General features: G+C 41.0%; 1 protein-coding gene across 1 annotated transcript; it reads right to left on the minus strand.

Annotated features, from left to right (window-relative positions):
• Positions 1 to 3,982: 3,982 nt before the first annotated feature.
• EPCIP (exosomal polycystin 1 interacting protein) lies at positions 3,983 to 11,833 on the minus strand. The gene is made up of 2 exons (XM_064496861.1): positions 11,551 to 11,833; positions 3,983 to 11,253 (listed from the first exon to the last, which is right to left on the minus strand). The coding sequence occupies exon 2, from the start codon at positions 11,186 to 11,188 to the stop codon at positions 10,529 to 10,531; it is 660 nt and encodes a 219-aa protein (XP_064352931.1). The 5' UTR covers positions 11,189 to 11,253; positions 11,551 to 11,833; the 3' UTR covers positions 3,983 to 10,528.
• Positions 11,834 to 23,211: the final 11,378 nt, after the last annotated feature.

Genomic DNA, 23,211 nt, shown 5'->3' on the forward strand with positions numbered 1-23,211 from the left:
CAAGATTTTGTACTTGGAACAGAGACAGTGAGTCCCTGCTTGTGGCTGGAATTGCAATGAACTCAGAAGCCAAAGGAAAGGCATAAATTACCATGTCAATTTAGGAGCTGAGAAAGCTAGTCTGTGCAGCAGGAGAGAAGGATTAAGCAGATGTGCTAGAAAGCAGAAGAGGACAGGAAGAATAGCATATGGGATTCTCATATCTTTACTGGTTCATGTTCTCAATTCTTCTTAAAAGCTGGACTGCACTCCTGCCTGTGGGTTCCCTTCGATACCCCAAAATCCTTAGAATAAATTTCTTTTTTGTTTTGCTGTTGATGATGTTTTATTGTTTGTGTGTGTGTTTGCTTAAAGTAGTTCAAGTTTATTTCCATTAATTAGGAGCTAAGAACACTAGGACCAATGAGTTCTAACAAAATAAACAAGAGTTACTTAAATTCGTAGTAATGGTAATTTTAGCCAGTTTAATAACTCTTCAGCTATAGCTTTTGTTCAGAGAGGAGCTTTTCTTTCTTCCTTTTTTTCTTTTTTTAAAGATATTCATACAGATATACTCAGTGGTATTTAAGCAGTGGGTTAAACTGAGTAAAGCTCTTTACCGTGCAAGCATGTAGCTTTTGCAATTAAAGAGAGCCAAGCACCTCTTTCCAGAGCATGTGAATGGCCCTCTTAAAAATGTTAGAAAATTTCTAAATTCTTTACCTCAAACTGCATTTAGCCATTGTATCTAATTCAGTAAGATTATCTTTTCTAGCAAACTACTATTATTGGTGTAATTCACATTTGAAAGCTTCAGACTTTTAGAAGTTAAAAAATAAATTTTTTTTGCCACATTAGTATGCCCACTGGAGAACACTCAACTTTTATGAATGGATTGGCAATTGAACTGTAATGGCTATTCCTTCATCTTCTGAAATGATAGTTTCTTCAACAAAAAGAAAGTTAGTGAAATTTCTTTCCATCCAAATTTAGAGTATCTTAAAAGTAAACAATGTTTTATTTACTTCCATGGAAATATTGAGCTTATTCAGTATTTTAAAAATACATCTGCTATTTAGACCAGGTAGTTCTATCATCATCCAATCATCCATTCATTCAACAAAATTTATTTAGCATCTGCTATGATCTGCTATGATGCTAGGTAATAGGAATATAAACAAGACAGATGTGTTTTTTCTCCTTTTAGGTCTTTAATCAGGTACTGGAGATAGATAATAAAACAAGTAAAAAAACAAAAATTAATTACTGATTGCAGTTAATATTATGAAGAAATCAATAGGATATTATAACTTAAAACCCACAGATACAATAAAATGATATAAATTTCAGCTTGATTCATTTTTTCCCTATGTGCCAATGGCCATTTAAATCTCTTTATCATTAGTACATGTGGAAAGATTTCTGGGATTGAGCAGAACATTTTCCTTCAAGATGATTACAATTAATAGCTCCAGGATGTCTCCTTTTGTAAACTTTTCTTTGAGTATTTCATGCAAAATAGGGAGCAGCTGAAAATTATTTTATCTGGTTTAGTATTTTATGTCTTCTAGTGTTACTGTGTGAAAGTATAATTCATTACCGTGGTATGATATTTATATTACATTCACAATGCACACTTTATGAATACATCTAAGAACTACACAACCGTTACAGAAGCAAAAATAGCAGTGCATCCTGTCTAAAAGAACATACTTATCTCTGTTAGCTCAATACCATGCATGCAGTATTGTCTTTCCTTCTTGGGGGAAAAATCAAAAGCAGATACATTATTAAAGACAACAGAGTTGTAAGTATCTCTTCTGGGTATAAAAGAAGTTAATGTTTCTTTTTTCTGTTATTTAGTTTTACTCAAGGGCAGCAAATTGTACACTAAATACACTGTAGTATGGTTATAGAAGGAAGTATCAAATCAAGCTTTGAATTTTTAAAAAACTAAGTGGACTTTTAAAAATAATCTTTTTCTAATTATAAAAGTACTACCTGCACATTTTAGAAATTTAGGAAATGCAGAACAATACAAAGAAGAAAATAAGAAGCACTGATAATCTTAACACTTCATTTTTGGTACATTTCTTTCCAGAATTGTTTTATGAATATTTGCTCATTCATTCTTAGTGGTTTCAACGTTCCAGTGCAACACCTACTTGGAGTTTGTTCTCTATCCTCCTGATCTCCTCCGTCAGCCTTCTATCATAATCATAATGATTGCACCCTGGACCTTCTCAAATTACTAGGGAGTTACTGGGAGTCTTCTCTAGTTCACTTTCGTCCTTTCAGTCTACTGACTCTACCTCCAGTCCAATGAGCCCTTCACTTTTCACCTCCCATCCTCTTCCTCCTGCCTTTCCCCCCTCCTTATCCAGATTGGATTTTTTGGGACAAGATTACAGTCACTTCCTTGCAACAACTTCAACTCCCTTCCCCCTCTTCCTTTGTTGTTCTCACCCAGAAAAACCCTAGCCATAGTTGAGCCAGACTGTGGCCTTCTCTGTATCTGTCTCTAATTAGTTAACCTTCCTGATTTTCCCTTAAATTGACTACAAACTTCAAATGGACACTAAATACGTAATTTTTTTGTAATGCATTATTTTACTATGCTTCTTAGTCTGAATTAGACAGATAAAGTAGTCAAATAACATGCACGGTAATATGGGATTTTAATAATATAATCAGTGAGCTCAAATGTACAGATAGAATTTTGTACTCTGCACAGACTACTTAATCACCTATTTGTTAATATCAATCATTAACCTGGCTACAAAAACAAACAAACAAACAAACAATAACCTGAACAAATTCTTCAAAGTAGAGATTTTATAGGGCACATTCTCCAACCAGAGAAAAAATTAGATGACAAACCAAATTCAAGAAAGTGAGAGATCCTTCCTAATTAAAAAAAAAAAAAAGGCCTTAACTACTTGGGAATTAATGAATAGTCATCTAAATCTCTGAATCAAAGAAGACAAAATACATGTACATTATCTGAAAACTCCAGAAACTAATAAAAATCTTATTTCCATATAAAAATATATGGTACGTAGCTGAAGGGGCACTCAGAGAATAATGTGTAACTTTAAACTAAGTTTATAATTATAAAAGTAATAACAAAAATAAAGTATTCAGCCTCAGAAATGACCCAAAAAAATAAAACTAGCAAAACAATTCAAAGAATTTGAGGAGTAGGACTATTCAAAGATAAAATAGTAATTAATAAATAAGCAAATAATAAAATAAAAACCAAAAACATAGGAATTACAAAGAAAAATGAAGCCTAATAATACAGAACACACACACATATCACCCACAACTTCAGATATAACCAGATATGAGGACGAGCCAAATTAATTATGAGAAAATGTTATATGGAACCCAAAATATATTTGAAATTCTGCAGGAAATGTGTATTCTAGCAAAACACAAATTTCACAAAACTGTCCTACGAAGAGCCTTATAGCTCCTAACAAAATGGTAGACTAAGAAGAAGCTGGGAAGATTTTTTAGTAAGAAGTAAAGAGACTTTGAGTAAAGATGTGAGAATGACTGTGTTTTTATCAGTTCCTTTCCCCATCATTCCAGTAAAACAATGACAGAGACTTTAAAATGTATGAACATATGGCAATGAAGAGCTCATGGGAGAGCCATCTGCAGAGATTTCTATGCAGTATTTTTAATGTCTCCTTGGTAAGTTTGCTTTCCCACACCATGAGCTTATTACTATATACCTCTTCCCTAACCTTTCATGCCTCCCCAGCTGATAACTACATAATTCTTTACTGAAAAGATAGAACCATCAGAGAGAGCCACATGGACAAACCTGCTTGTGTCTGGACTCGTCTCCCTTGCCTCCACTTAAATGAAAATGTGAAAAAAAGTGAAAATGTGAAAATGAAAAAAGTAGCCTTCTTCCTATCAAAGATGAATTCAGCAACTTGCTCTCAAGATTCTGTTTCCTCAAGGACTTCTCTCTTTTGTCCACCCTGTCTTCTTCTTTTTTTTTTTTAACATTTTTTATTGATTTACAATCATTTTACAATGTTGTGTCAAATTCCAGTGTTCAGCACAATTTTTCAGTCATTCATGGACATATACACACTCATTGTCACATTTTTTTCTCTGTGAGTTATCATAACATTTTGTGTATATTTCCCTGTGCTATACAGTGTAATATTGTTTATCTATTCTACAGTTTTGAAATCTGTCCACCCTGTCTTCTGCCTCATCAACACTTTCCACTGTGTCGTTCCCAGCAGCATGTATACCTATTTTAGTATGTTCCGTCCTAAAACTTCTTTTAACATCTCTTTTCAGCCACTGCTCCTTTTCTCTGGTCTCCTTCATAGCCAGGCTTCACACATTTGTCTCCACTCCCTGCCAGCCCTTCCTCCTGTCCCATTCATTCCTCAAACCTCTCCAATCTGACTTCTGTCCTCACTACTTCACCAACACTCCTGTTATGGAAGTCATCAATGACCTACCTCTTGCACATTCAGTGGACTCTTCTGTGTTCATCTTATTTGACCCATATACAGCCCTCAGCCCAACTGACTCCAGTCTCCTACTTGAAACACTCTCCTCTGAAGGGTGTGCTGGAGCTGGCCCTTTTGGCTTACAAGAGCTAATTGTCCACTCTCCTCTCAACTTCAGGTTCAGTGATGCCACCTTGTAGCTTGAAATTGGCCATGGTGGGAGTATTTACATCATGGAAATCAGCAAAAGCCTCAGATTAGATCTCTTTTTCCTGGAGATTAAGTATTTACCAGTTATTAAATATTTACCAGAACACCATTGCTTCAAAAACACCCTAAGCTTATGTTATTTCCTTCTTCACAAATCTTGTCAACCCCCTTATTGGATCTCCTCTAAGTGATCCCTAAGTATTCAGGTGCTTTGTTGTTTGACCCTGGGTCCTCTTTTTCACTCTCTTTTTAGGGACCAAATTAAGCCCTATGGCTTTAAATACTCTTATAATAAGGATGCTCTTAGGTCCGTGGCCAATATGGATCAAGTAGTAAGGTGAAGTGGAATTCAATTAAATGACAAATGAGTTGTTTCCTTTTGAGAAATTGCTCCTGGCTTGATGTAAGTCCTAACAGAGACTGAATGCCTAACCATGGGACACCAAGGGACCATGTGATCTTAGCTGCCCCAAATAAATGGAAGTTATCTGATCTACTAAAAATATAATGTTGGGCAAGCAAAACAGAGTGGACATAGTATATAGGTGACTGGATGCTAGCAGTCTCCGAGACACGAGCAAGTTGGGAGAACACCTACTTGCTCCCTGTGCTTTTCTGCTCTCGCTCTTTATGCATTGCTGTCTGTCCCTGGAACTATACTTGTGACCTCTTGAGAAATTCCCTATGACCAACTGATTAAGGAAGAAAAAAATTCAAGTCTAGGACACGTATATTTCCACATGTTGTGCTGGCATCATCTAAAGTGGGCTCTGTAGCATTATAGCCCCAGTCAGAAGTGGACATGAGGGAGGTGGTGAAGGGGAATCCTCCCAGTATCAGAATACCGAGCAGTTCATCTGGTTGTCTGCTTTACCTGGAAAGAACATGGTGAGAAGTGCAAGTCTATCCTGACTCATTAATAGTAACTGATGGCTTGGCTTGATCACCACTTCTCAACTGGGATTCCTAGAGAGAATTAGCCATAATGCCTAAAGGCATCCATTTGATGTACTAAATTAACTTATCTTGTATGCATCTAAGTATGTTCCATCTTGGGAGAATTGAGAAAATAGTCATTCAGATAATTTTCTATATGGTTTACTTCTCTCATAGAACCCAGAATGAGAAAGGCTGGGGTGGATGACTGGGGACTTGGAATAAGGGGGTATTTGTGTCTATGTGAATACTCCGAAGTGCTCCCACCAAAAAGGATGCTCTCAATAAGCAGATGGGTGAGATGACTCATTCTATAGATACCAGTCTACCTCTTTCCCTGCCTATGCCAGTGCTTACACAATGGGCTTGTAAACAAAGTAACCATGGTATCAGGGATGAAGGATAGATTCAACATGGACTTCTGATCTGGTTAGTGCTCAGCCTGTCAGCAGCAGAGGCAGTGTTGATCCCCCAATATGGAACACTCCCTGGGAGGACCAGCTAGTTTCATTGTACTAGACCCTTTCCATCATGAAGGGGGCGCAATTTGTTCTCACTAGATAAAGTGATTACTTATTCTATGGATTTGCCTTTTTTTGTCTGTGATAGTTAATTTCATGTGTCAACTTGACTGGGCTAAGGGATGGCCAGATAGCTGGCAAAACATTATTTCTGGGTGTATCTGTGAGAGTGTCTCCAGTAGAAGTAAGATCACCCTCACCAATGCAAATGGGCATCATCCAATCCTTTGAAGGCCTGAATAGAAGAAAAAGGCAAAGAAGGCGAAAGTTTACTCTCTTTGCTTGAGCTGGGACATCTGTCTTCTCCTGCCTTTTATAGCTGTTGGTTTTTCCCCTAACTAGGGTCCAACGATGATCGCACGTTACATTTAGTTGTCATGGCTATTTAGTGTCCTTCATTCTAGAACAGCCCATTCCTTTTTTAAAACTTCCATGACATTTTTTAAGAGTCCAGGCCAGGTCTTTTTTTTTTTTTTTTTTTTTTTTTTTTTGCAGTGGGGGAATGTTTGTTGTTTTTGTTTTTGCAGAGTGTCCCTCAATTTGGGTTTGGATTAGATTCAGTCTTAACATTTTTGGGAAAAATACTACACAAGGAATGAGTGCCTTCTCATCAGGCAGCCTGCGATGCCAATTTGTTCCCTTAAGTTGAGTCACTCACTTACGGACCTTTCTCCATCATAAAGGTACAATTTTTAATGAATAAGTAATCTGAAGGATCATGATACTTTTAGACAATATTTCATCCAATCATTTTAGCATCTACTAATGATTCTTTTCAAAATTCATCATTACTGTGGTGTTTGCAAAATGCTGATTTTGGTTTCTAATATTCCTTCTATATGTATTAGTTGCCATTCTTCTGAAAAGCAGTACTTTCCCTTCCCATTCCCACTTCATTCCTTTTTCTCTCTTCCTCCCTCCCTCTTCCTTTCCTTCCTCCCTCCCTCTTTCTTTTCACCTTCCTCCCTTCCTTCCTCCCTTCCTTCCTTCCTTGTGACAGTACTGACTCATGGAATCTTTTCCAAATCAGTATGCTATGATCACTCCTGTAATTGATCGCACTGATGTTCAGGTGGTCCTTCTGTAGCTAATGGAATCCTCTAAGCTGACTCCTGTATTTTTTAAAATGTCCCCATCAATTTATTGACCTTTTCTTACTTTCTGTCACATTAAGATGTTTCATACTCACCTTAAATTTTTTGCTGCCTTCGCCCCCTGGAATCAGTCCTTTCTTTAAGGCTCTATTTTCTTTGTTGTGGTGGTGTTTGTTTTAATGGGAAATGGTTTTGAGAAGCTAAAATGTAGATATTGGTGTGCTCTTTGCTACAGGGGTGTCATTGCTTCTTGGCTGTCTCAGTGGATAAAGCTAAGAAATACATGTCTTAAAAATGTCTCAAAAAACGCTACATGTCAGGGTTTGATTTATTGTTTTGTTCAGTGTGATAGAAAAGAAAGGTTAACAATGCAACTGAACTTAAAATATATATCATGTCTGTAGCCCTTACATTGTGAGTAGTCCCCAAAAGTGAGGAAGATTTCCTTCAGTATTTGAAAACTATTATTTGATTCAGCTAAGTAGTTGTTTACAGCACTGACTAGCAAGTGACATTCCCACACACATCTTTATTGTTTAAATTTCCTCTTACTCCTCACGTAAATGAAAATATCCACCAACATTTATGCCAGAATTATACTTGCTCATTAATTGTAACCCTAGGTTGTCTTTGGATACAAGCATTTGGCAAAAATCAACTAATGCATTATTTGAGAATTAATTGTATACAGAGTTTATAAAAAAAAGATCATTATATATTTTATTATCATTTGTAAATTATGTGCTACACATCCTTTATATCAGTAAAATTTATAATAAACTCATGGACATTTATATACACACATACTTTCTGGGGGAGAGCTGGTGGTTAAACTTTCACCAGCACATCACTGATCAAACGGCTAGCCCCAGATTAGCTGCAGACCACTGACATAGTTTGACCCACACAGTGCTATTTAAAGCAATGAATAAAAAAGTGAGAGAGTGTGCTGACATTTACAAATTACCTGGAATTCCTTCTTCTCCTAAAGGATCAGATCTGGCCCCACTGTGTTCTCCCCTTGCAACACTCAGCTGGCCTGAGCTGCTGTGGCCCCTTCAGGGGGGATGTACACTCTCAGTTTGCCACCATCCCCACTACTCCCTGCTGTCCTCCCAACCCTGTGGCTGAGCACCACATGCCTTTTTCCGCCATGTATAGGCTGTAGATTTTCTCTGCTCCTTGTTTATCCTCTGCCACCACAACCTGAAATGCATTTCAGCCCAGAAATCTGGCAACCTCACGCTTGATTTATAACTTAATTAGCTTTCTTCTTCTATTGATTTAAATCCCAGTGACCCACAATTATTTCTTAGAAGAAGCACTTAAAACATGTGATAGGGCTTTGAAACTCTGAAAAGCCACCAAATGGAAGATACACACGTTAAGATGCTCATAATTTCTAAAGTCATTTAATTTTATACTCTATTTATAAAAATCCATTAAAATTCAATTTGTTACATTTTAAGTAACTAATGGCAGTATATTTATTATTAATCTTTTCACTTATATCCTTCTTACTATTTTTTTCTTTCCCTCTTTTTTTCCTTCTTTGTCTTTTTCTATTATTTTAATCTTACCTCTCAAATACAATGTCAGTAATGAGGTCACTATATTTTTCTATTAAAATTCATACTTTGGTCTTAGTTTTGGCCTAATTTAAACACTGACATTATAGACTCATACTAATTAGCCTGAATGATCAAATCCCCCACCAATTAAGCAAATGTAGACATTTCAGGTTGTTTCAGTTACCCTATGTTAAGAATTAAAAGAAAAATGTGATAAATGTGATTTGGAGTCATCAATCCCAAGACATCCTGTTATTTCATAATAAAACTATTTCTTATCATTATGGTATCATAAATTCAATAATGTTTCAACTTCTTTGCACTCTGAATTTAGACATTTATACCACAACTACCACAGATTCTTTACATTCCACTTTAATGGTGAGCTGTGTCTCTGTGAGGGAAAATTTTCTTTGTACCATGATGAGCCAGTTTATTTGAAAAAAAATGTTGGCTTGGTTCCTTGTATCAACACGCATAAAATTATTTTGTTAACTTGGTTGTACAAAGTGTCTTAACTTTTCAGTCTTAAACTTCCATGTGGACTGAGCCCTAAAAGCTCTCTTGTTAATTATCTATTAGTAATCGAAAAAAAAAAGTTGCTTCTGTGTAGCACAAGGAAATATGTTCAATATCTTGTAATAACCTTTAAAGAAAAAGAATATGAAAATGAATGTATGTATGTATATGCATGACTGGGACATTGTGCTGTACACCAGGAATTGACACATTGTAACTGACAGTACTTCAGTTAAAAAAAAAGTATCTATTAGTAATCGGAGTATATTTACTCATGGGAATAATGCTATCAGTGGCTATTATATTTGCAGGCTAGCCCTTAATGTAGCTCTAATGGTATTAATCTAAGTTCTGAGTTCTAGAGCAGAAGGACAGGATGAGAATGATGAGAGGAGAAATAGGGAGGTGGTACAGCAGGGCCAATGACAGAAGGAGGCCAGGAAAGAGAAGCAAACTGAGAGGAGGACCACAAGAGGAAAACTTCCTCTGGGTTTAAGCAAAACACCCTATGCAATTGGGTTTTGTGGCTTTCAATTTTCATTTCTGTTTCCCCCTCCTCAGGACCCCAGTGCCCTCATGTGGTCCTAAGTCCCACCCTATCCAGGCCTGTTCTTCCTCCAAGCTTCAAACCACCCCCACCAAACACACACAAGACTCCCTCTCTCAGTGAGAATGTTCTTAGCAAGATGTTCGGAAAATACCAGTCTCAGAGAGCCTAATCATTTTGTGGGGCTCACAGTCCTTAAAACCTCGGAAATCAATCATTCTCTACTTAGGGGAATTCCAGCCCGTGTGACAAAATGGAGCAAAAAAAAAAAAAAAATCTGATGCAGTGTTTCACAGGAAGATAACTTTCTTGAGGGTCATCCTCTATGCTGGGCACCTCCAAGCAGTCCCTGGTGGGCTTTGCTATCTCCATTCTGATCTAACATTTCTCTACCCATCCCTAGCAGCAAGGGCCTACCTTCTAGCTGGCCCTCGAGACATGTTTCCAGACTGAATCAAGTAGGTTTTTTGGTTCTTTTTATTTTGTCTTTCAGAACAGCAACCATGGATGAGCATGGATGGGGCAGAGGGGGCTGGCTGTGTGTGAATGGGGGCTGGGGGAGGAGTGAAGTTGCCCAGAGGAATACCCATGACCTTGTTCAGATTCCTTATTGAAATGATCCATGGTGTGCCAGAGTTCCCGGGGGTCGGACACAGCTACGATGTTAGTAAATGAATGTGACAATATAGCTTTTGTTGCTTAGAATTGGGAAGGTTTTAAAGTAGGAAAAGTAGGGGAAGTTGTTGGCCGTGCTGGCAAAGTTTTCAATACTATATGATTTTAAGGATGAGTTCCTGTTGAAAAGTGCCATATCTAAGAAGGAAATATACATACAGTTTTGCCAGCCTTCATGTGGCAACACGGGCTTCTCACTGGATTCGCTCTCCCCACCATCGTGGATGAGTAAACTCTGCTCTGGGGAGGGACGCTTGGCCTCCGTGTTGATGCGAAGCCTCTTCAGACCGCAAATGGCCAGGTACTCAGTGGGGAGAGTGGTCGCACTGCACAGAGAAAGCTTCAGGTCCCTGACCTGCGTGAAGTTCAACAGGAGGCCCAGTGCAGTTGTGTCTGTGAACCAGATGGTCAGATGATCATCGTAGCTAGTTTGCTCAACCGCAAAAGGTAACACGGTTTTACAGCTGCACATCAGGTTGGCCAAACTGTAGTCACAGTCCCGGATGTCCGCAGAGCAGCTGCAGTTCCGGATGGTGTTTTCCTTCGTGAAAATTAGCGTGCTGTTCCTCCGAGCTCTTGGGAAGCATTCGAGTGCAAAGATGCCGAGTGCCCCGATCAGAAGGAGGCTGCGACCGGAAGGCAGTGCCATTATTGTCTCAGCGTGGGCCGGCGTGCTTGTGTTTCCCCTTCATGAGCCAGTTCATTGGAACTCTCCTGCAAGCAAAAATGCAGCTTTGTTATCACAGCCTCTCATTAGAAATGTGCAGCTTATGGAAAGGGAGCCCCCCAAGTAACCCGTCATAAGCTTTTCTCTCTTGCGGTCCTAGCAAAGGCAGGCAAGACTGGGAGCCCAAGTGCAGGCAGTGCTCGTTTCTCAGAGTCTCCTGAGAGGCAGCAGCCGGCTCCCTGGTCTCTGCTCACCTGAGCTATGAGACTCCCCACGATGTCTGCTGGTGGGAAGGCTAACACACCAACAAGCAAGCAAGAGCAGATGCCAGAGACGAGACCTACCGCATTCCTGTCTGTGGGCAGGAATTCGGAGTGATTTGAATGTGTACATCCTCCCTCCAAACATCCCATTACCAGCGCTGAGTACCTGTCTACCCCTTAAACATGCACGTTCCCTCCTCCTCCTCGATATCTGACTTCCTGGAATTCAGCAGACAAACAGTTCCTTGTTGGATTCAGTTACCCACGTGCTACCTGTTAATTCAGCATGAATACCAGTGAAACATTTAGTTAATGGTAAACTTCAGTTTCTAACTAGACAAACATACTCTCCTCAATCATATTAATCCAGTCATACTTTTCCTGGTCTCCTAGACCAGTATTAGAGTTGATTTTAACTGTGTTACTGGACAGTGAGAAGACTAATCACACACCAGTTAGTCACAATGATTCTGATTTATCTACTCCTTTCCCAGAACAACTTTTATGAACTGATTTTAATCAAAGAACATACTGTAGTAAGCAATATATAAGCACTGTTAAATGATCTAAATAAGGTAGGAATGCATGCATGATTTAAAAAGCAACACCAATGTCCAGTTCGGGGGGAAATTGCCCTACAATGCCTGGCATATAATAGATGTGCAGTCTTCTTTTATGGAGTGTTGGAATAAGGCACATATTATGAAATAAGGCACCAGATTTCAGCTTTGCAAAAATAATTGAATTTCCCCTGAGTTAGCTGATGACTGAAGAGACCAAACAATACAGTTCAGTGCATCTATATGTCTAGTAGTGGGCAAGACAAGATACTTGGAATGAGGTGTCCAACTAGGACAGTACAGAGCTAGTGATGGGGCCCTGGCAGTAAGAGTGGTAGGGAGGGATTGATGGAAAGTGGAAAGGTCAGTCCAAGGAATTAAACACATGTCCAAAGAAGACGGTGACAGCAGGAAAGGGGCTAGGCAGACTTGTAGCACTTGGAGAGCAAGATGAGGCTACAAGGTGGCAAAGCAAGGTGATGTAAAATCCAAGGCGGGCAGAGGGGTGGGTATAGCTCAGTGGTAGAGTGTGTGCTCAGCATGCACGAGGTCCTGGGTTCAATCCCCAGTACCTCCATTAAAATAAGTAAATACATAAACCTAATTACCCCCTCAAAACAAACAAACAAAATAAATAAAATAAAATATTTTTTAAAAAAAAGAAATCCAAGGCAAGCAGGGCTGAAAATGCTGGGGTCAGGCAGACAGGCAGGCAGCCTGAGTTCATCAGCTGATGGCTGGAGCACAGGGAGATTAAAACCCAGCTCTGCCAAGTAAACTTGAATAGAAGCTGAGACATTGGTTCAGGGTAATCATAGTGTCATTTATTCATTCATTCAACAAACGCTCATTGGGAGTTTACTGGGAGGCAGACACTTTGCTGGCCCTGGGGATATATCCTAGAGTAAGACCATGAGCTTACGGAGCTTCTGTTCTTAGGGACTTGATTCTGCTTCCAGAGTCCAAGGCAGGCCAGGCCTGCATGTGAGGATCAAGGGGCTGCAACAGTAGGGAGGGAGAGGGAGGCAAAGACAGGAGTCAGATAGCACTTGGCATGTGCTGTATGCCAAGGCCAAGTGGAAGAAACAGAAATGAACAAAGCCTGGACCCTGCCCTCCAAGGACTCTTATGCAAAGGGAAAGACAAATAAAGCTGGACTGAGAAAGTCTCTCCTGAAAGTACACCTAGATACAGGATCACAGCAGAGAGATAGGTGAAGTCCATTCAGGGGACCAGATAAGGTGTTTTATAGTGTGTTGTGTTTATTTTGAAGTTGGCACAGGGTTCTCTTAAAGGATTTATTCATTGGTTCATTTTGTGACAAAAAAGGGCTTTGAGAAACACGTAGAGCCAGAGTTCTCCCGGAACAAGAGGCTTGTTTGACATTGTGCTAGAATGTGGTGGTGACTACCCACCTTGGTGAGGAACAGTGCTTAATTATTAATTACAAGATAATTTTAGATGATCAGCTGTCCCAGATTCCACTGGAGGTTTCTAGGACTTCCTGTCCCGGTAACCCCATCATCCCAGAACTAGGAATACTGCCGTTGGCCTGCTCTGATCCCAGCCTTAGAGGGAAAGGAAGGGACAGGCATCTATACATCAGCTGGAACCTGGTGACAGACGTGTCTCCCTCGTTCTTTAGGTGCTGATGCTGTTCAGAGGCATGCATGGAAGAAGAAAAGGGGTAAGAAGGAAAAAGGACATGGATTTCCAGGAATGAGTGCAGCTGGATTTCCTAGAATGAGAGGGATTTGTGAGCAACTTCCCAGATGTCCAGCTGCTGGCTGGACCTCAGGGGGGCCCCTGCCTTCTGGACATCAGGGAGCTCGAAGGCCAGAACAGGGAGGCCAGATATGTGAAGCCTCATGAAGGGGTACAGGGTGGGACAAGTATCCCTGGTAACCAGTTTATGCGGTTTCCATGGAGATGCTAGTTGGACATTTTTTCCTTCAGTTTCACCTTGGATTTCTTTCTTGAGGTTTGTTGAACATGGATTGTGAACACCCTCATTGCACTACGTATCCATTCATTTGTGGGCACATTCCAGCACAGCATAAGCAGAACGGGTGCAGATCCCTCACCTTGTCCCTGACACTTGATCTGCCCTTGCCCATGGTAGTGGGGGCACTACTCGGAAAGAGACTTTTTTCTCTGGGGGTTTCTCAGCTTGTAGAAGGGAAATATGAATCTATTGGTGACTGCCTTGTATGAGCTTATCTGAGAATGAAGCCAATACAGAGGAAAACAGAGACAAGAAATGGAGAGATACTCCTAACACTCTTTTTTTTTGAGCACCCAGATCAAGCCATACCTGACAATCTTCCTTGATTTTTTAAAGTATATGAGCCAAGTTTTTTTTTTTTTTTTCCTACTTAAGCCAATCTGAATTGGGATTTCTGTAACAAACAGTTAACAGAGTCTTGGTACCCTGACATTTGGTAAACTGTGCCTTTTTCATTCATCCAATAAACATTTGTTGAGCGCTTGCTTTGTGCTAGACTCTGTGCCAGAAACAGAGAAAATAAAGCCAATCAGAGCTCCATGAGGGGTTATACCCCAGTCAAAGAGACATTGGAACCAATAATCACAGTGTAATGTGATAATAATTATAATCATAACTTGCATGAGATGTTAAGTCTGCACCTAGGACTGCCTGGCAGTGGCAAAGTTCATAGAGGAACTAATATCTGATTAGAGAAATATTTTCTTCAGTGGGAAAAATAAAAGGAAGATATTGATGTAATTAGTATAGAGTAAGCAGCATTTGAAATATCCAAAATTAGGACTGAAAGATTGACAGGCTATGGGGATGGCAGAGGTGGCAGTGGGACATTGGGAATCCAGGGGTCCTGTTGGGCTGGAATCCTCTGATTTGAAAATGACACATCATTTTCTCAGCATCCCAGCTTTTTGTGAGCTCCATCATTGAGATTTGCCTACTGTTTCCTAATATGCTTCACATCCCCAGGGGCAGGGGCATAGTGAGGGGTAGGGGGAGCGAGATGGCTTTGTTCCTACTCTACTTATGCCGTGCTGGAATCTGCCCACAAATGAATAAATGCGTCGTGAAAGACCGGCCAAGGTTAATTCCTCCCTTACATCACAGTGTGATGCCGTTGGTGGGTGGGGGAGGGTATGCTCTGCTCCACGCAATCATTCAGGGATTCAAGCTTTATTATTTTTTTTTTATACCAACTTCTAAGGCCCTCAGGTCCTCCACAGTATTTTCTACATGCATTTCATGGGCCAGAACTCAGCCAAGTGGCACCACCTCATTACAGGCAGCTTGGAAATAAAGTCCAGCAACTGTGCCAGGAGAGGAGAGGAGAACATGGGTACCGGTGGGCACTAGATGTACCTGACATACTGAGGTTGTGAGATACAATGAATGACTTTCTGCAACCATGACCAAAGCTCAGGGGGTGTCAGTCCACCTAAACTTTTCAGGCAAGATGCTGAAAGCCAGGTATGATCATTAAATCTTTGACCACTAAGTCACTGAGCTTGTTTAGAAACCAGAGCTCCTATTCAGACTCAGTTCAAATATAATTTTTATATTGCAGTTGGAGAAATCTTGATAGCAAGTAATACTAGCATGAAAGCGAAGATTCCTGAATTGAGCAGATACAGACATCAGTGACTTCAAAACAAATTCCACACAGATTCCTTCTCAATCTAGGATTACACCCAAAATTTAGATAATGTTTATACTTGGCTCCAAAAGGAATGTTTCAAACTGAACTAGTTCTGTTTATAAGAAGATATTACTAGTAAGGAGATACTGTGTCAGTGGGAGGATAGCGTTTGGACCATTTGCCCAAAACAGTTTTGAAATACCATGAATAATGATGTTTTGAACTCTATAGTCTTAACACAAAAGACAAGAAATATGATTGTGGGAAAATAGAGGGCCACTCTCCAAATCCTTACAACAATTAAAAATCAAAAGTGATTTCGAATTTTAATTCAGAAGTAAGTTTAATTTGAAATTAGAAAGGAGTTTTTTTTAAGTGGAAAGGCAATTAAGGAAAAGACTCAATTGAAGAAATTAGAGAAATAAGAGGACCTGAAACTGATGAAATGCTCCAGCAAGAAGCAGACGGTCTGCAGTGTAATTCTGAGCTGCTGCCTGGGGAGGAAAGGCAGAGGAAAGTCGGCTTCTGGCATCCCAAGAAACCCACTTTGAAGCCAAGACTGGGGGAGCTCGGCAAGGGAGTGCCTCACAAATGCAATCCCCAAAGTGTGTCCCTGCAAAAATCCTCAAAGATTCAGAGGCAGTGAAAACAAGAGGAATTCCTGAAAAAGAGACAATTTGGAATCGTGGGTGCATCCCACAAAGTGAGACGTGTCCCCGCATGTTTGGAGTGTATTTTATCCAAAGGGTGCCCCCTGCTTGCTAACACTGATGGCCTCGCTCACCCCAGGGATCTAATGGGTCGCCCAAAGAACTTCCATGTGTACTCTGGGCACAAACAGCTGGGCAACTGATTATAACGCGATGTGAGTGCTGAGTGCTTATTAAAGACACAGATCAAGTGTTAGACACGAAGTAATAGGAAAGACTCCCAAAGAGGATGCTGTTTGGGCTGAGCAGAGAGGGGTTGGGGTGAGGAAAGCTGAGATGCTGTCGACAGAGGAGTCACTTGGGCAAAATCTCAGACTAGATTACTTGGTGTGTCATGTCTCAGGGGCCCTGAGGCTGGGAGCAGAGGCAGGGCAGAGTAGACGGGGGACTGTGCCGGCCACGCTAAGGGGTTTTGACTACAAACTCCTGATCTTCACCCCGTCAATAAAAACCCACTCCAATAGATGTAATTTCTTTTATTTTTAAGGTTATATGAAATGCCATACTTCTCTACATTGTAAACAATACACAAAGAGTAGAATCTTAAATATTTGAGACAAAAAATAAAAATCAAAGTTTGAGTATTTTCAGTCCTACCCCACTGGCATGGCGTGTGTACTCCCTTGGATGAACACACCCCCTTGGAAGGCCCCTGCAAGAGGCAAAAAAGCAGTACTGAAGGTTTGTAAGCAGGGAGACCTGTCTGCATCTGTGCTTAAGAAGTTCACTTAGGTGCCAGGTAGAGATGGAATGAGAGGCGTACAGACAAGAGGACAATGAGTTCTGAGTAAGAAAATACTTTTCTTTGGCATTTTCTTTGAAGGTGTATCGCTCTCCATCTGCTGGCTCCTTCTAACTCCAGGCTCTCCAGATAAATCTGTTTCAATATCTGGAATCCTTGAAGGACAGAGAAGACCAAGAGAGTAGGATTGAGGAGGTAGAATGAGGTCGAGGCTCCTGCCCTGCTGTCCCTTTGGCCATCCCCTATCTACTCTTTCCAGATGCCCGGGGCTACAAACTCACTCTCCAGTAGGGGTCTGATACCGCTGTTAAACCTTAATACAGATTTAAGTAAACACATTCTCACCCAAGGGTATTTGCACTTTAAGCCTTATCCCTACCTTGCTCCTTGTTAGAGGGATAGCAAGGGTTAAATAGAAGTACAGGGCAAGTGTGGGGCCGAGACTCCTCTTTAGGACCCAGAATTGAGCAGTCAGGGTTCTCAGGTCCAGTTCCCACTTTCATGGCTAGGCAATCACCCTTCCCACGTAGGCCAAGGAGGAAATGTTGGCTACTCTGTATTATGTGCGTAAGATGCTCACGGTTGAGAAGGATTTTTGAAAAAAGGATTATTAGCACTTTTCTTTTCCTTGGCTCTGTTCCACAAGTGCACTGCAGGAGGTAGGTTAGAGAGAAACACTACGTAACATGATATTTAAAAGAGGAGTGATATTCTTGTTGTTTAATATATCAAAGCTTATAATGTTGAAAGTTAAGTTAACTTGAGTTTCTCCCCAGTGTTTTCTTACTGGGGTAAGTGTTGTCTTTGCTTGCTTCCTCACATTCCATGATAGCACCCTCCCTGACCCCGGGACGAGCCACTGGATTTTCACATGCCCTAACAAGTGTCTGATTCTGAAGTCACCGCCTTTACAGTCTCTGTTGACGAAGATCACTACCCTTTCATCAAGGTTTACACAGTTCATTGTGAGAGGCAGGAAGCTGGGTTCACTGTGATTCTGATGTGATCGGTTTCTTGTTTGATTTATGCAGCAGGACCTAAACTGCTATTGTCTGATTTATTTCCTTGTCTAGAAAAAGAGGAAGTAAAAGTTCATGTCTCCGTAAGTTGGAATTTAGCGTCAAAATTAGCGTCAAGCATGCAATTTGGGCCTTCAGGAGACACAATGTAAAGTATTTTTGTGATTGTTCGTGTTCAACTCACTGGGGCATCTTGGGGCCAGAGAGCCTTTCTGAGTCATTTTTCTCAATATGGCATGGAGATGATAATACCTACCACACAGGGTTAGAATACGATTAAAGCAAATGCATGTGGTAGTGTATACAGTCTATCAGTGCTAGTTGTAAGTATTATACTATTACTTATAAGTAACTATAATACACAGAGTACTAAAGTCCTGTTCATAAACTATGATATTTTGTAATGTCAGAATCACAGTGATGACAGGAACATATTAGCATGCGATTAGAGCACCCCAAAAGCCAGCCACCCCCCGCCAAAAATCTAAAGTAACAGTTAATTTAATGCACCGTTTGCATTGAAAATTTGAATGGAGAACAGGCTCAGCATAAAACAAAAAAGGCCTCTTGTGTCATTTTTCCTTAAACAAACAAATCCAATTTACAAATGTCCTCCTGTAAACTCTGGGGAAATGGGAAGCCTTGAAACTGTTAGTAAGCAAGTCTGGTAGATGCAAAGAATTGTCCAGTTCCCATTTCTGCCAATCTGAATGTATGTAAAACGTTTACAGAGACAGCAGGAGTATAGGATGTGATCAAAACACTTTCCTTCTGGTCTCCTGCTGTGCCTGCTGCATAACGGCCCCTAGAGATGTCCACACCCTAATCCCTAAAACGTGTGAATGTTACAAAGCGGGAGGGATTTTGCAGATGTGATTAAATTAAAGATCTTGAGATGGGGAGATTATCCCGGATTATCTGGACGGGCCCAATGTAATCACAAAGGTCCTGCTAAAAGGGATTCAGAAGGAGACAGAGAAGAAAAAGGCAAAGTGACAACAGAAGCAGAGATTGGAGTGATATGGCCACAAGCCAAGGAATGCCGGGAGCCTCTAGAGGCTGGAAGAGGCAAGGAATGGATTCTCCCCTGGAGTCTCCAGGATGAACCCTGCCAACACCTTGAATTGAGCCCAGTCAGACTGACTTTGGACTGCTGACCTCCGGAAATGTAAGAGAATAAATCTGTGTTGTTTTAAGCCACTCAGTTTGTGTGAATTTGTTACAGTAGTGATAGGAAATGAATAAGAAATTATGAGGAAATGCAACAAAACACATAAAACTGCTTTTGGACCAAACACACTAGCCCCTCTTTATTCACAGCCCTGCAGAATTCACTAGTTGTTTCATGTGTCCTTTTACGCTTGCTAGACTGGATCATAAGCTCTTAGGGTAACCGTGTCCTCAGTTCCTTTCAGTTCTCCTGTAGTACCAAGCTTGAGGCTGTCATAAAGTAGTCACCCTGTATTGGATCTGGCCCAGCATAAACAGGTGCATCCAGACATTACTCGTGAGTTCAGGCGATGACTGGATCCAGGTGGTTATTTGCATATGTGGAATTGTTGAAGAAAAAAGAAGGAAGAGTCAAGATGATGTGTGAGGGTCTGGGGCAGGAAGAGTGGAGGGATGGGAAGGCACTTGTCTCTTCTCAGCCCAGACTAATTAATGCCTTGGGCTGAGTCCAGTGGAGTTGTAGGCAGAGGCTGCCTGGACAGCTCTCAAGAACTCTGAGATGTGGGGCACAAGTGGTTTCTACCCATGTGACAAAGTGTGACACGAGCAGGGGACAGAGGCATTCTCCCCACTTCTGCACTGAGGGCAGCCCAGCTCTGGCACAGTGAGGGATGAAGGGCAGGCAGCACTTGGCCCCTCCTGGAGGCCAGACTGGGATGCCCCTGGATACTGCTCTCCAGGCAGCCAATCAACAGGGAGCCCCACGGCAGTGGCACAAGAATCAATCTCCAGTGGTGACTAGGGGCAGAGGCACATGAAGGATCATTTGTGAACTCCTGGGGACCCCAGGTAAGACCCTCCTAGGGACCCCACGAAATGATTAGAGGAGACTCCATTGTGTAGACATGGTGGTGGGAAGGAGGCAGGTAGGTGGGAGCATGAGCCAGCCAAATACAAGCAATTAGTGTTGATTTAACCTTATTTGTGCTTACTGGTTGTTGAAGCCAGGATCTCTTCAAGTACCCGTTGGATTGCTGCTTTTAGATTAAATGTATTTCACAGTAGAAATGAACTGAAATCCTCAAATCTTCTAGACTAAGATAATTAACTAACTGAAAAGCAGACATTTTATGTTTTGAAATCATTCAACTTAACTGAATGCAGATTTCGCCCACTAATTTGCTTATTGGATGCTGGACCCAATGCCTTTGCTGTGCTGTGTCAGCCAGGTTTCTGATCACAAAGCCCTGGTCTTCCCGTTGACCGTGGTTTCCCCAGCCCTCAGCACAGGGCCCGGCACACAGAGGCACTCCATACTTCTCTAATCCGAGTGAATCCCTGCGTTAGCTAAGTCAGAGATGTATGTTATTGATCCTATACTTCCCCTCTTACCCTTTACCTCCTAGAATTGTGGAGTGTATCGTATTATCAAGTCAACTAGCAAAATTCATCTTCTTCAGCAAGAATTTCAGCGTATGGCCTAGCCTAGAGGAAGCAGAGTCAGATTGTGGGTATGAGTAAGGGGGTGGGCCACTTGAGTTCAGTGTCCTATGCTTTGCCTGTGAGTCTCCTTAAAGGTCATTGAATGACGTCTGGCAAAAGTCCCACAAAAGTCCCATGAGACATCCCCAATCTCTTATGACTTCACCAATGAGCATTGTCTAAGTTTGCAGGTGTCTTGGAACTTTTCTGTGGATCTGCTGGAGACACAGGGAAAACACACTCAGGATGGGGACCATGAGCCCCACGTCAGGGCCCCAGGTCAGGGCTCCAGGTCACTGATCTTCTGCCTCACTGCAGACAGCTTCCCAAGCTGAAGGAAATCATGAGCAGAGTTAGATATATTGATCTCACAGACATTTGTGAGCATCAGAAGCCATCGCCCCAATTACTCTCGGCTGAGGGATTATAATAACCCCTGCTGCAAACTTCCCCACAGTCTAACATTTAAGCATCCAGTCTTGTAAAACTAACTCAGGGAGAGCTTTGCTCAAATTACTGGGCCTGTATTATATGAGTGTGAGGTTGCCAAGGAAAATAAGTCAGAGTAATCCCTTTGCTAGGAGATGAGAAACAAAAAAAAAAAAAAAAAAAAATGCTGGCAGACATTTAATATTTTAATTACCTGCTTCCAGAACAATAAAAAGGGATTCAGACCTTCCACTTAGAGTTGTACATTATTATAACTCCATAAATACTTTAAACTATTTCCTTAAGATGTAAGCCTTAAGCTTTTTCCTTTCATCTGTATTCAACATTAGATTTTAGAAAAGTAAGAATTAAATTTTCCTTTAGTGGTTTTAGTTATAAATATTGGAACCAAAGGCAGTTTAAACCTTGCTGCTTCCTTGGAAGATGTTTAAGTGTTTTTAAATGCCTCCTGGGAATGACAACTAAAGGTAATGTGGGATCCTGGAACAGAAAAAGGACACTAAGTAAAATCTAAAAAATTGGAATAAACTATGGACATTAGTTAATAATAATAATGTATCAATATTAGTTCATTAATGGTGACAAATGTATTACTGTAGTTACGTAAGATGTTAATAACAGGGGAGGCTGGGTGTAGGGAACTCTCTGTGCTATGTTCACAATTTTTCTGTATGTCTAAAGCTATTCTAAAATAAGACTTTTATTTGAAAAGAATGTCTCCTAATCTCATTGATGACTCATTGATGGTTATTTTGGTGACAAGAGCAGAGCTCCAGTGCATAATCTGGGCATCACAATTTGGGCTAAACTGAACATCCATGAAGTGGTGACTAGGCATGGCTCCAAATGAATTTTTTAGAACTCCTGGCCACAGAGAAGATTCCAGCTTCCTTAATAACCTTGGGGACCAGGCATTTCAGAGACGCGAATGAGCAGTGATCCTTTTATGGGAAATGGACCAAAACTAGAAAGGAGAGGCGTCAGGGGATATTGTGAGAACAAGTCCTGATGGGGTGTGTGTGTGTATTGTCTCCTTTTGTGTTTGGCCTCCCTCGTGCTGCTTATGTTGCCCTCTGTGTCTAGGACTGTTTTCTGTTTCTCATCTGCTGAGGAACCACCCTCATCTCTTAAACTGTCTTCAGATCTTTCATGAATCTTTAGTAAACTAGGTGCATGGATGATAGTTCTTGCCTGCCTCAATCCTGTTTTTCTTATTGGTCCACATCAGTCAACCATGAAAGAAATTTAAAAACAGCATTTTGCAAGCAAATCTATAATCATACAGAGAGCCCAGTGCCTGTTGGTGTTAGATTTTTAGCCACTCTACTCAGGCTGTTCTTCTGGTCACTCTATTGGGGTGATTGTCACCAGGTTCCCAGTGACTCTCATCTCCCAGGGTGCCAAATCCTATGGTTAATTTCCTCGTCTCATTCTGCTTGACTTCTCACCAGTATTTGACATGGTTGCCTACTCCCTCCTTCCTGAGCAAGGACTTGCTGTTCTTCCAAGATAACACATCCTCCTGTTTTTCTTGCTACCTCAATGGCCACTCCTTCCCAGTAGCTGGCTGGCATCTCCTCTTCCCTGAGGTTGTTGCACGCCCCTGGCTCAGTGCCTGGCTCTCTCCTCTATGTATATCCACTCCCTTGGTGACTCCATGCCAACTCATGGATTTAAATATTATCTGTACGCTGATGATTAACCAGGTCCTGAACCCTGCCCTGAGCTTCATGCTCATATATCTAGCATCTTACTTGCTAACTGCACCTAAATAGCTAACAGACCCCTCCAACTTAACTTGTCAGATACACAGCTCTTGATTCTCAAGAGAGTTTAGACTACTAGGTAAGGATGCTATTGTAACAGCATCTTACTGCACCAACATTTACTGCCCCTCAGCCCTGAGTTCCCAAGGCTAACCTAGCTAGCTATAGAAAATTGATGAGAGGGAGTGGACTTCCAAATAAGAAA

Source organism: Camelus dromedarius, chromosome 2 (assembly GCF_036321535.1).
Source record: "Camelus dromedarius isolate mCamDro1 chromosome 2, mCamDro1.pat, whole genome shotgun sequence".
NCBI lineage: Eukaryota > Metazoa > Chordata > Mammalia > Artiodactyla > Camelidae > Camelus > Camelus dromedarius.

Bases quoted from the DNA above. Each gene is read 5' to 3' on its own strand.
- EPCIP (XM_064496861.1), bottom strand. From the start codon at position 11,188: ATGGCACTGCCTTCCGGTCGCAGCCTCCTTCTGATCGGGGCACTCGGC.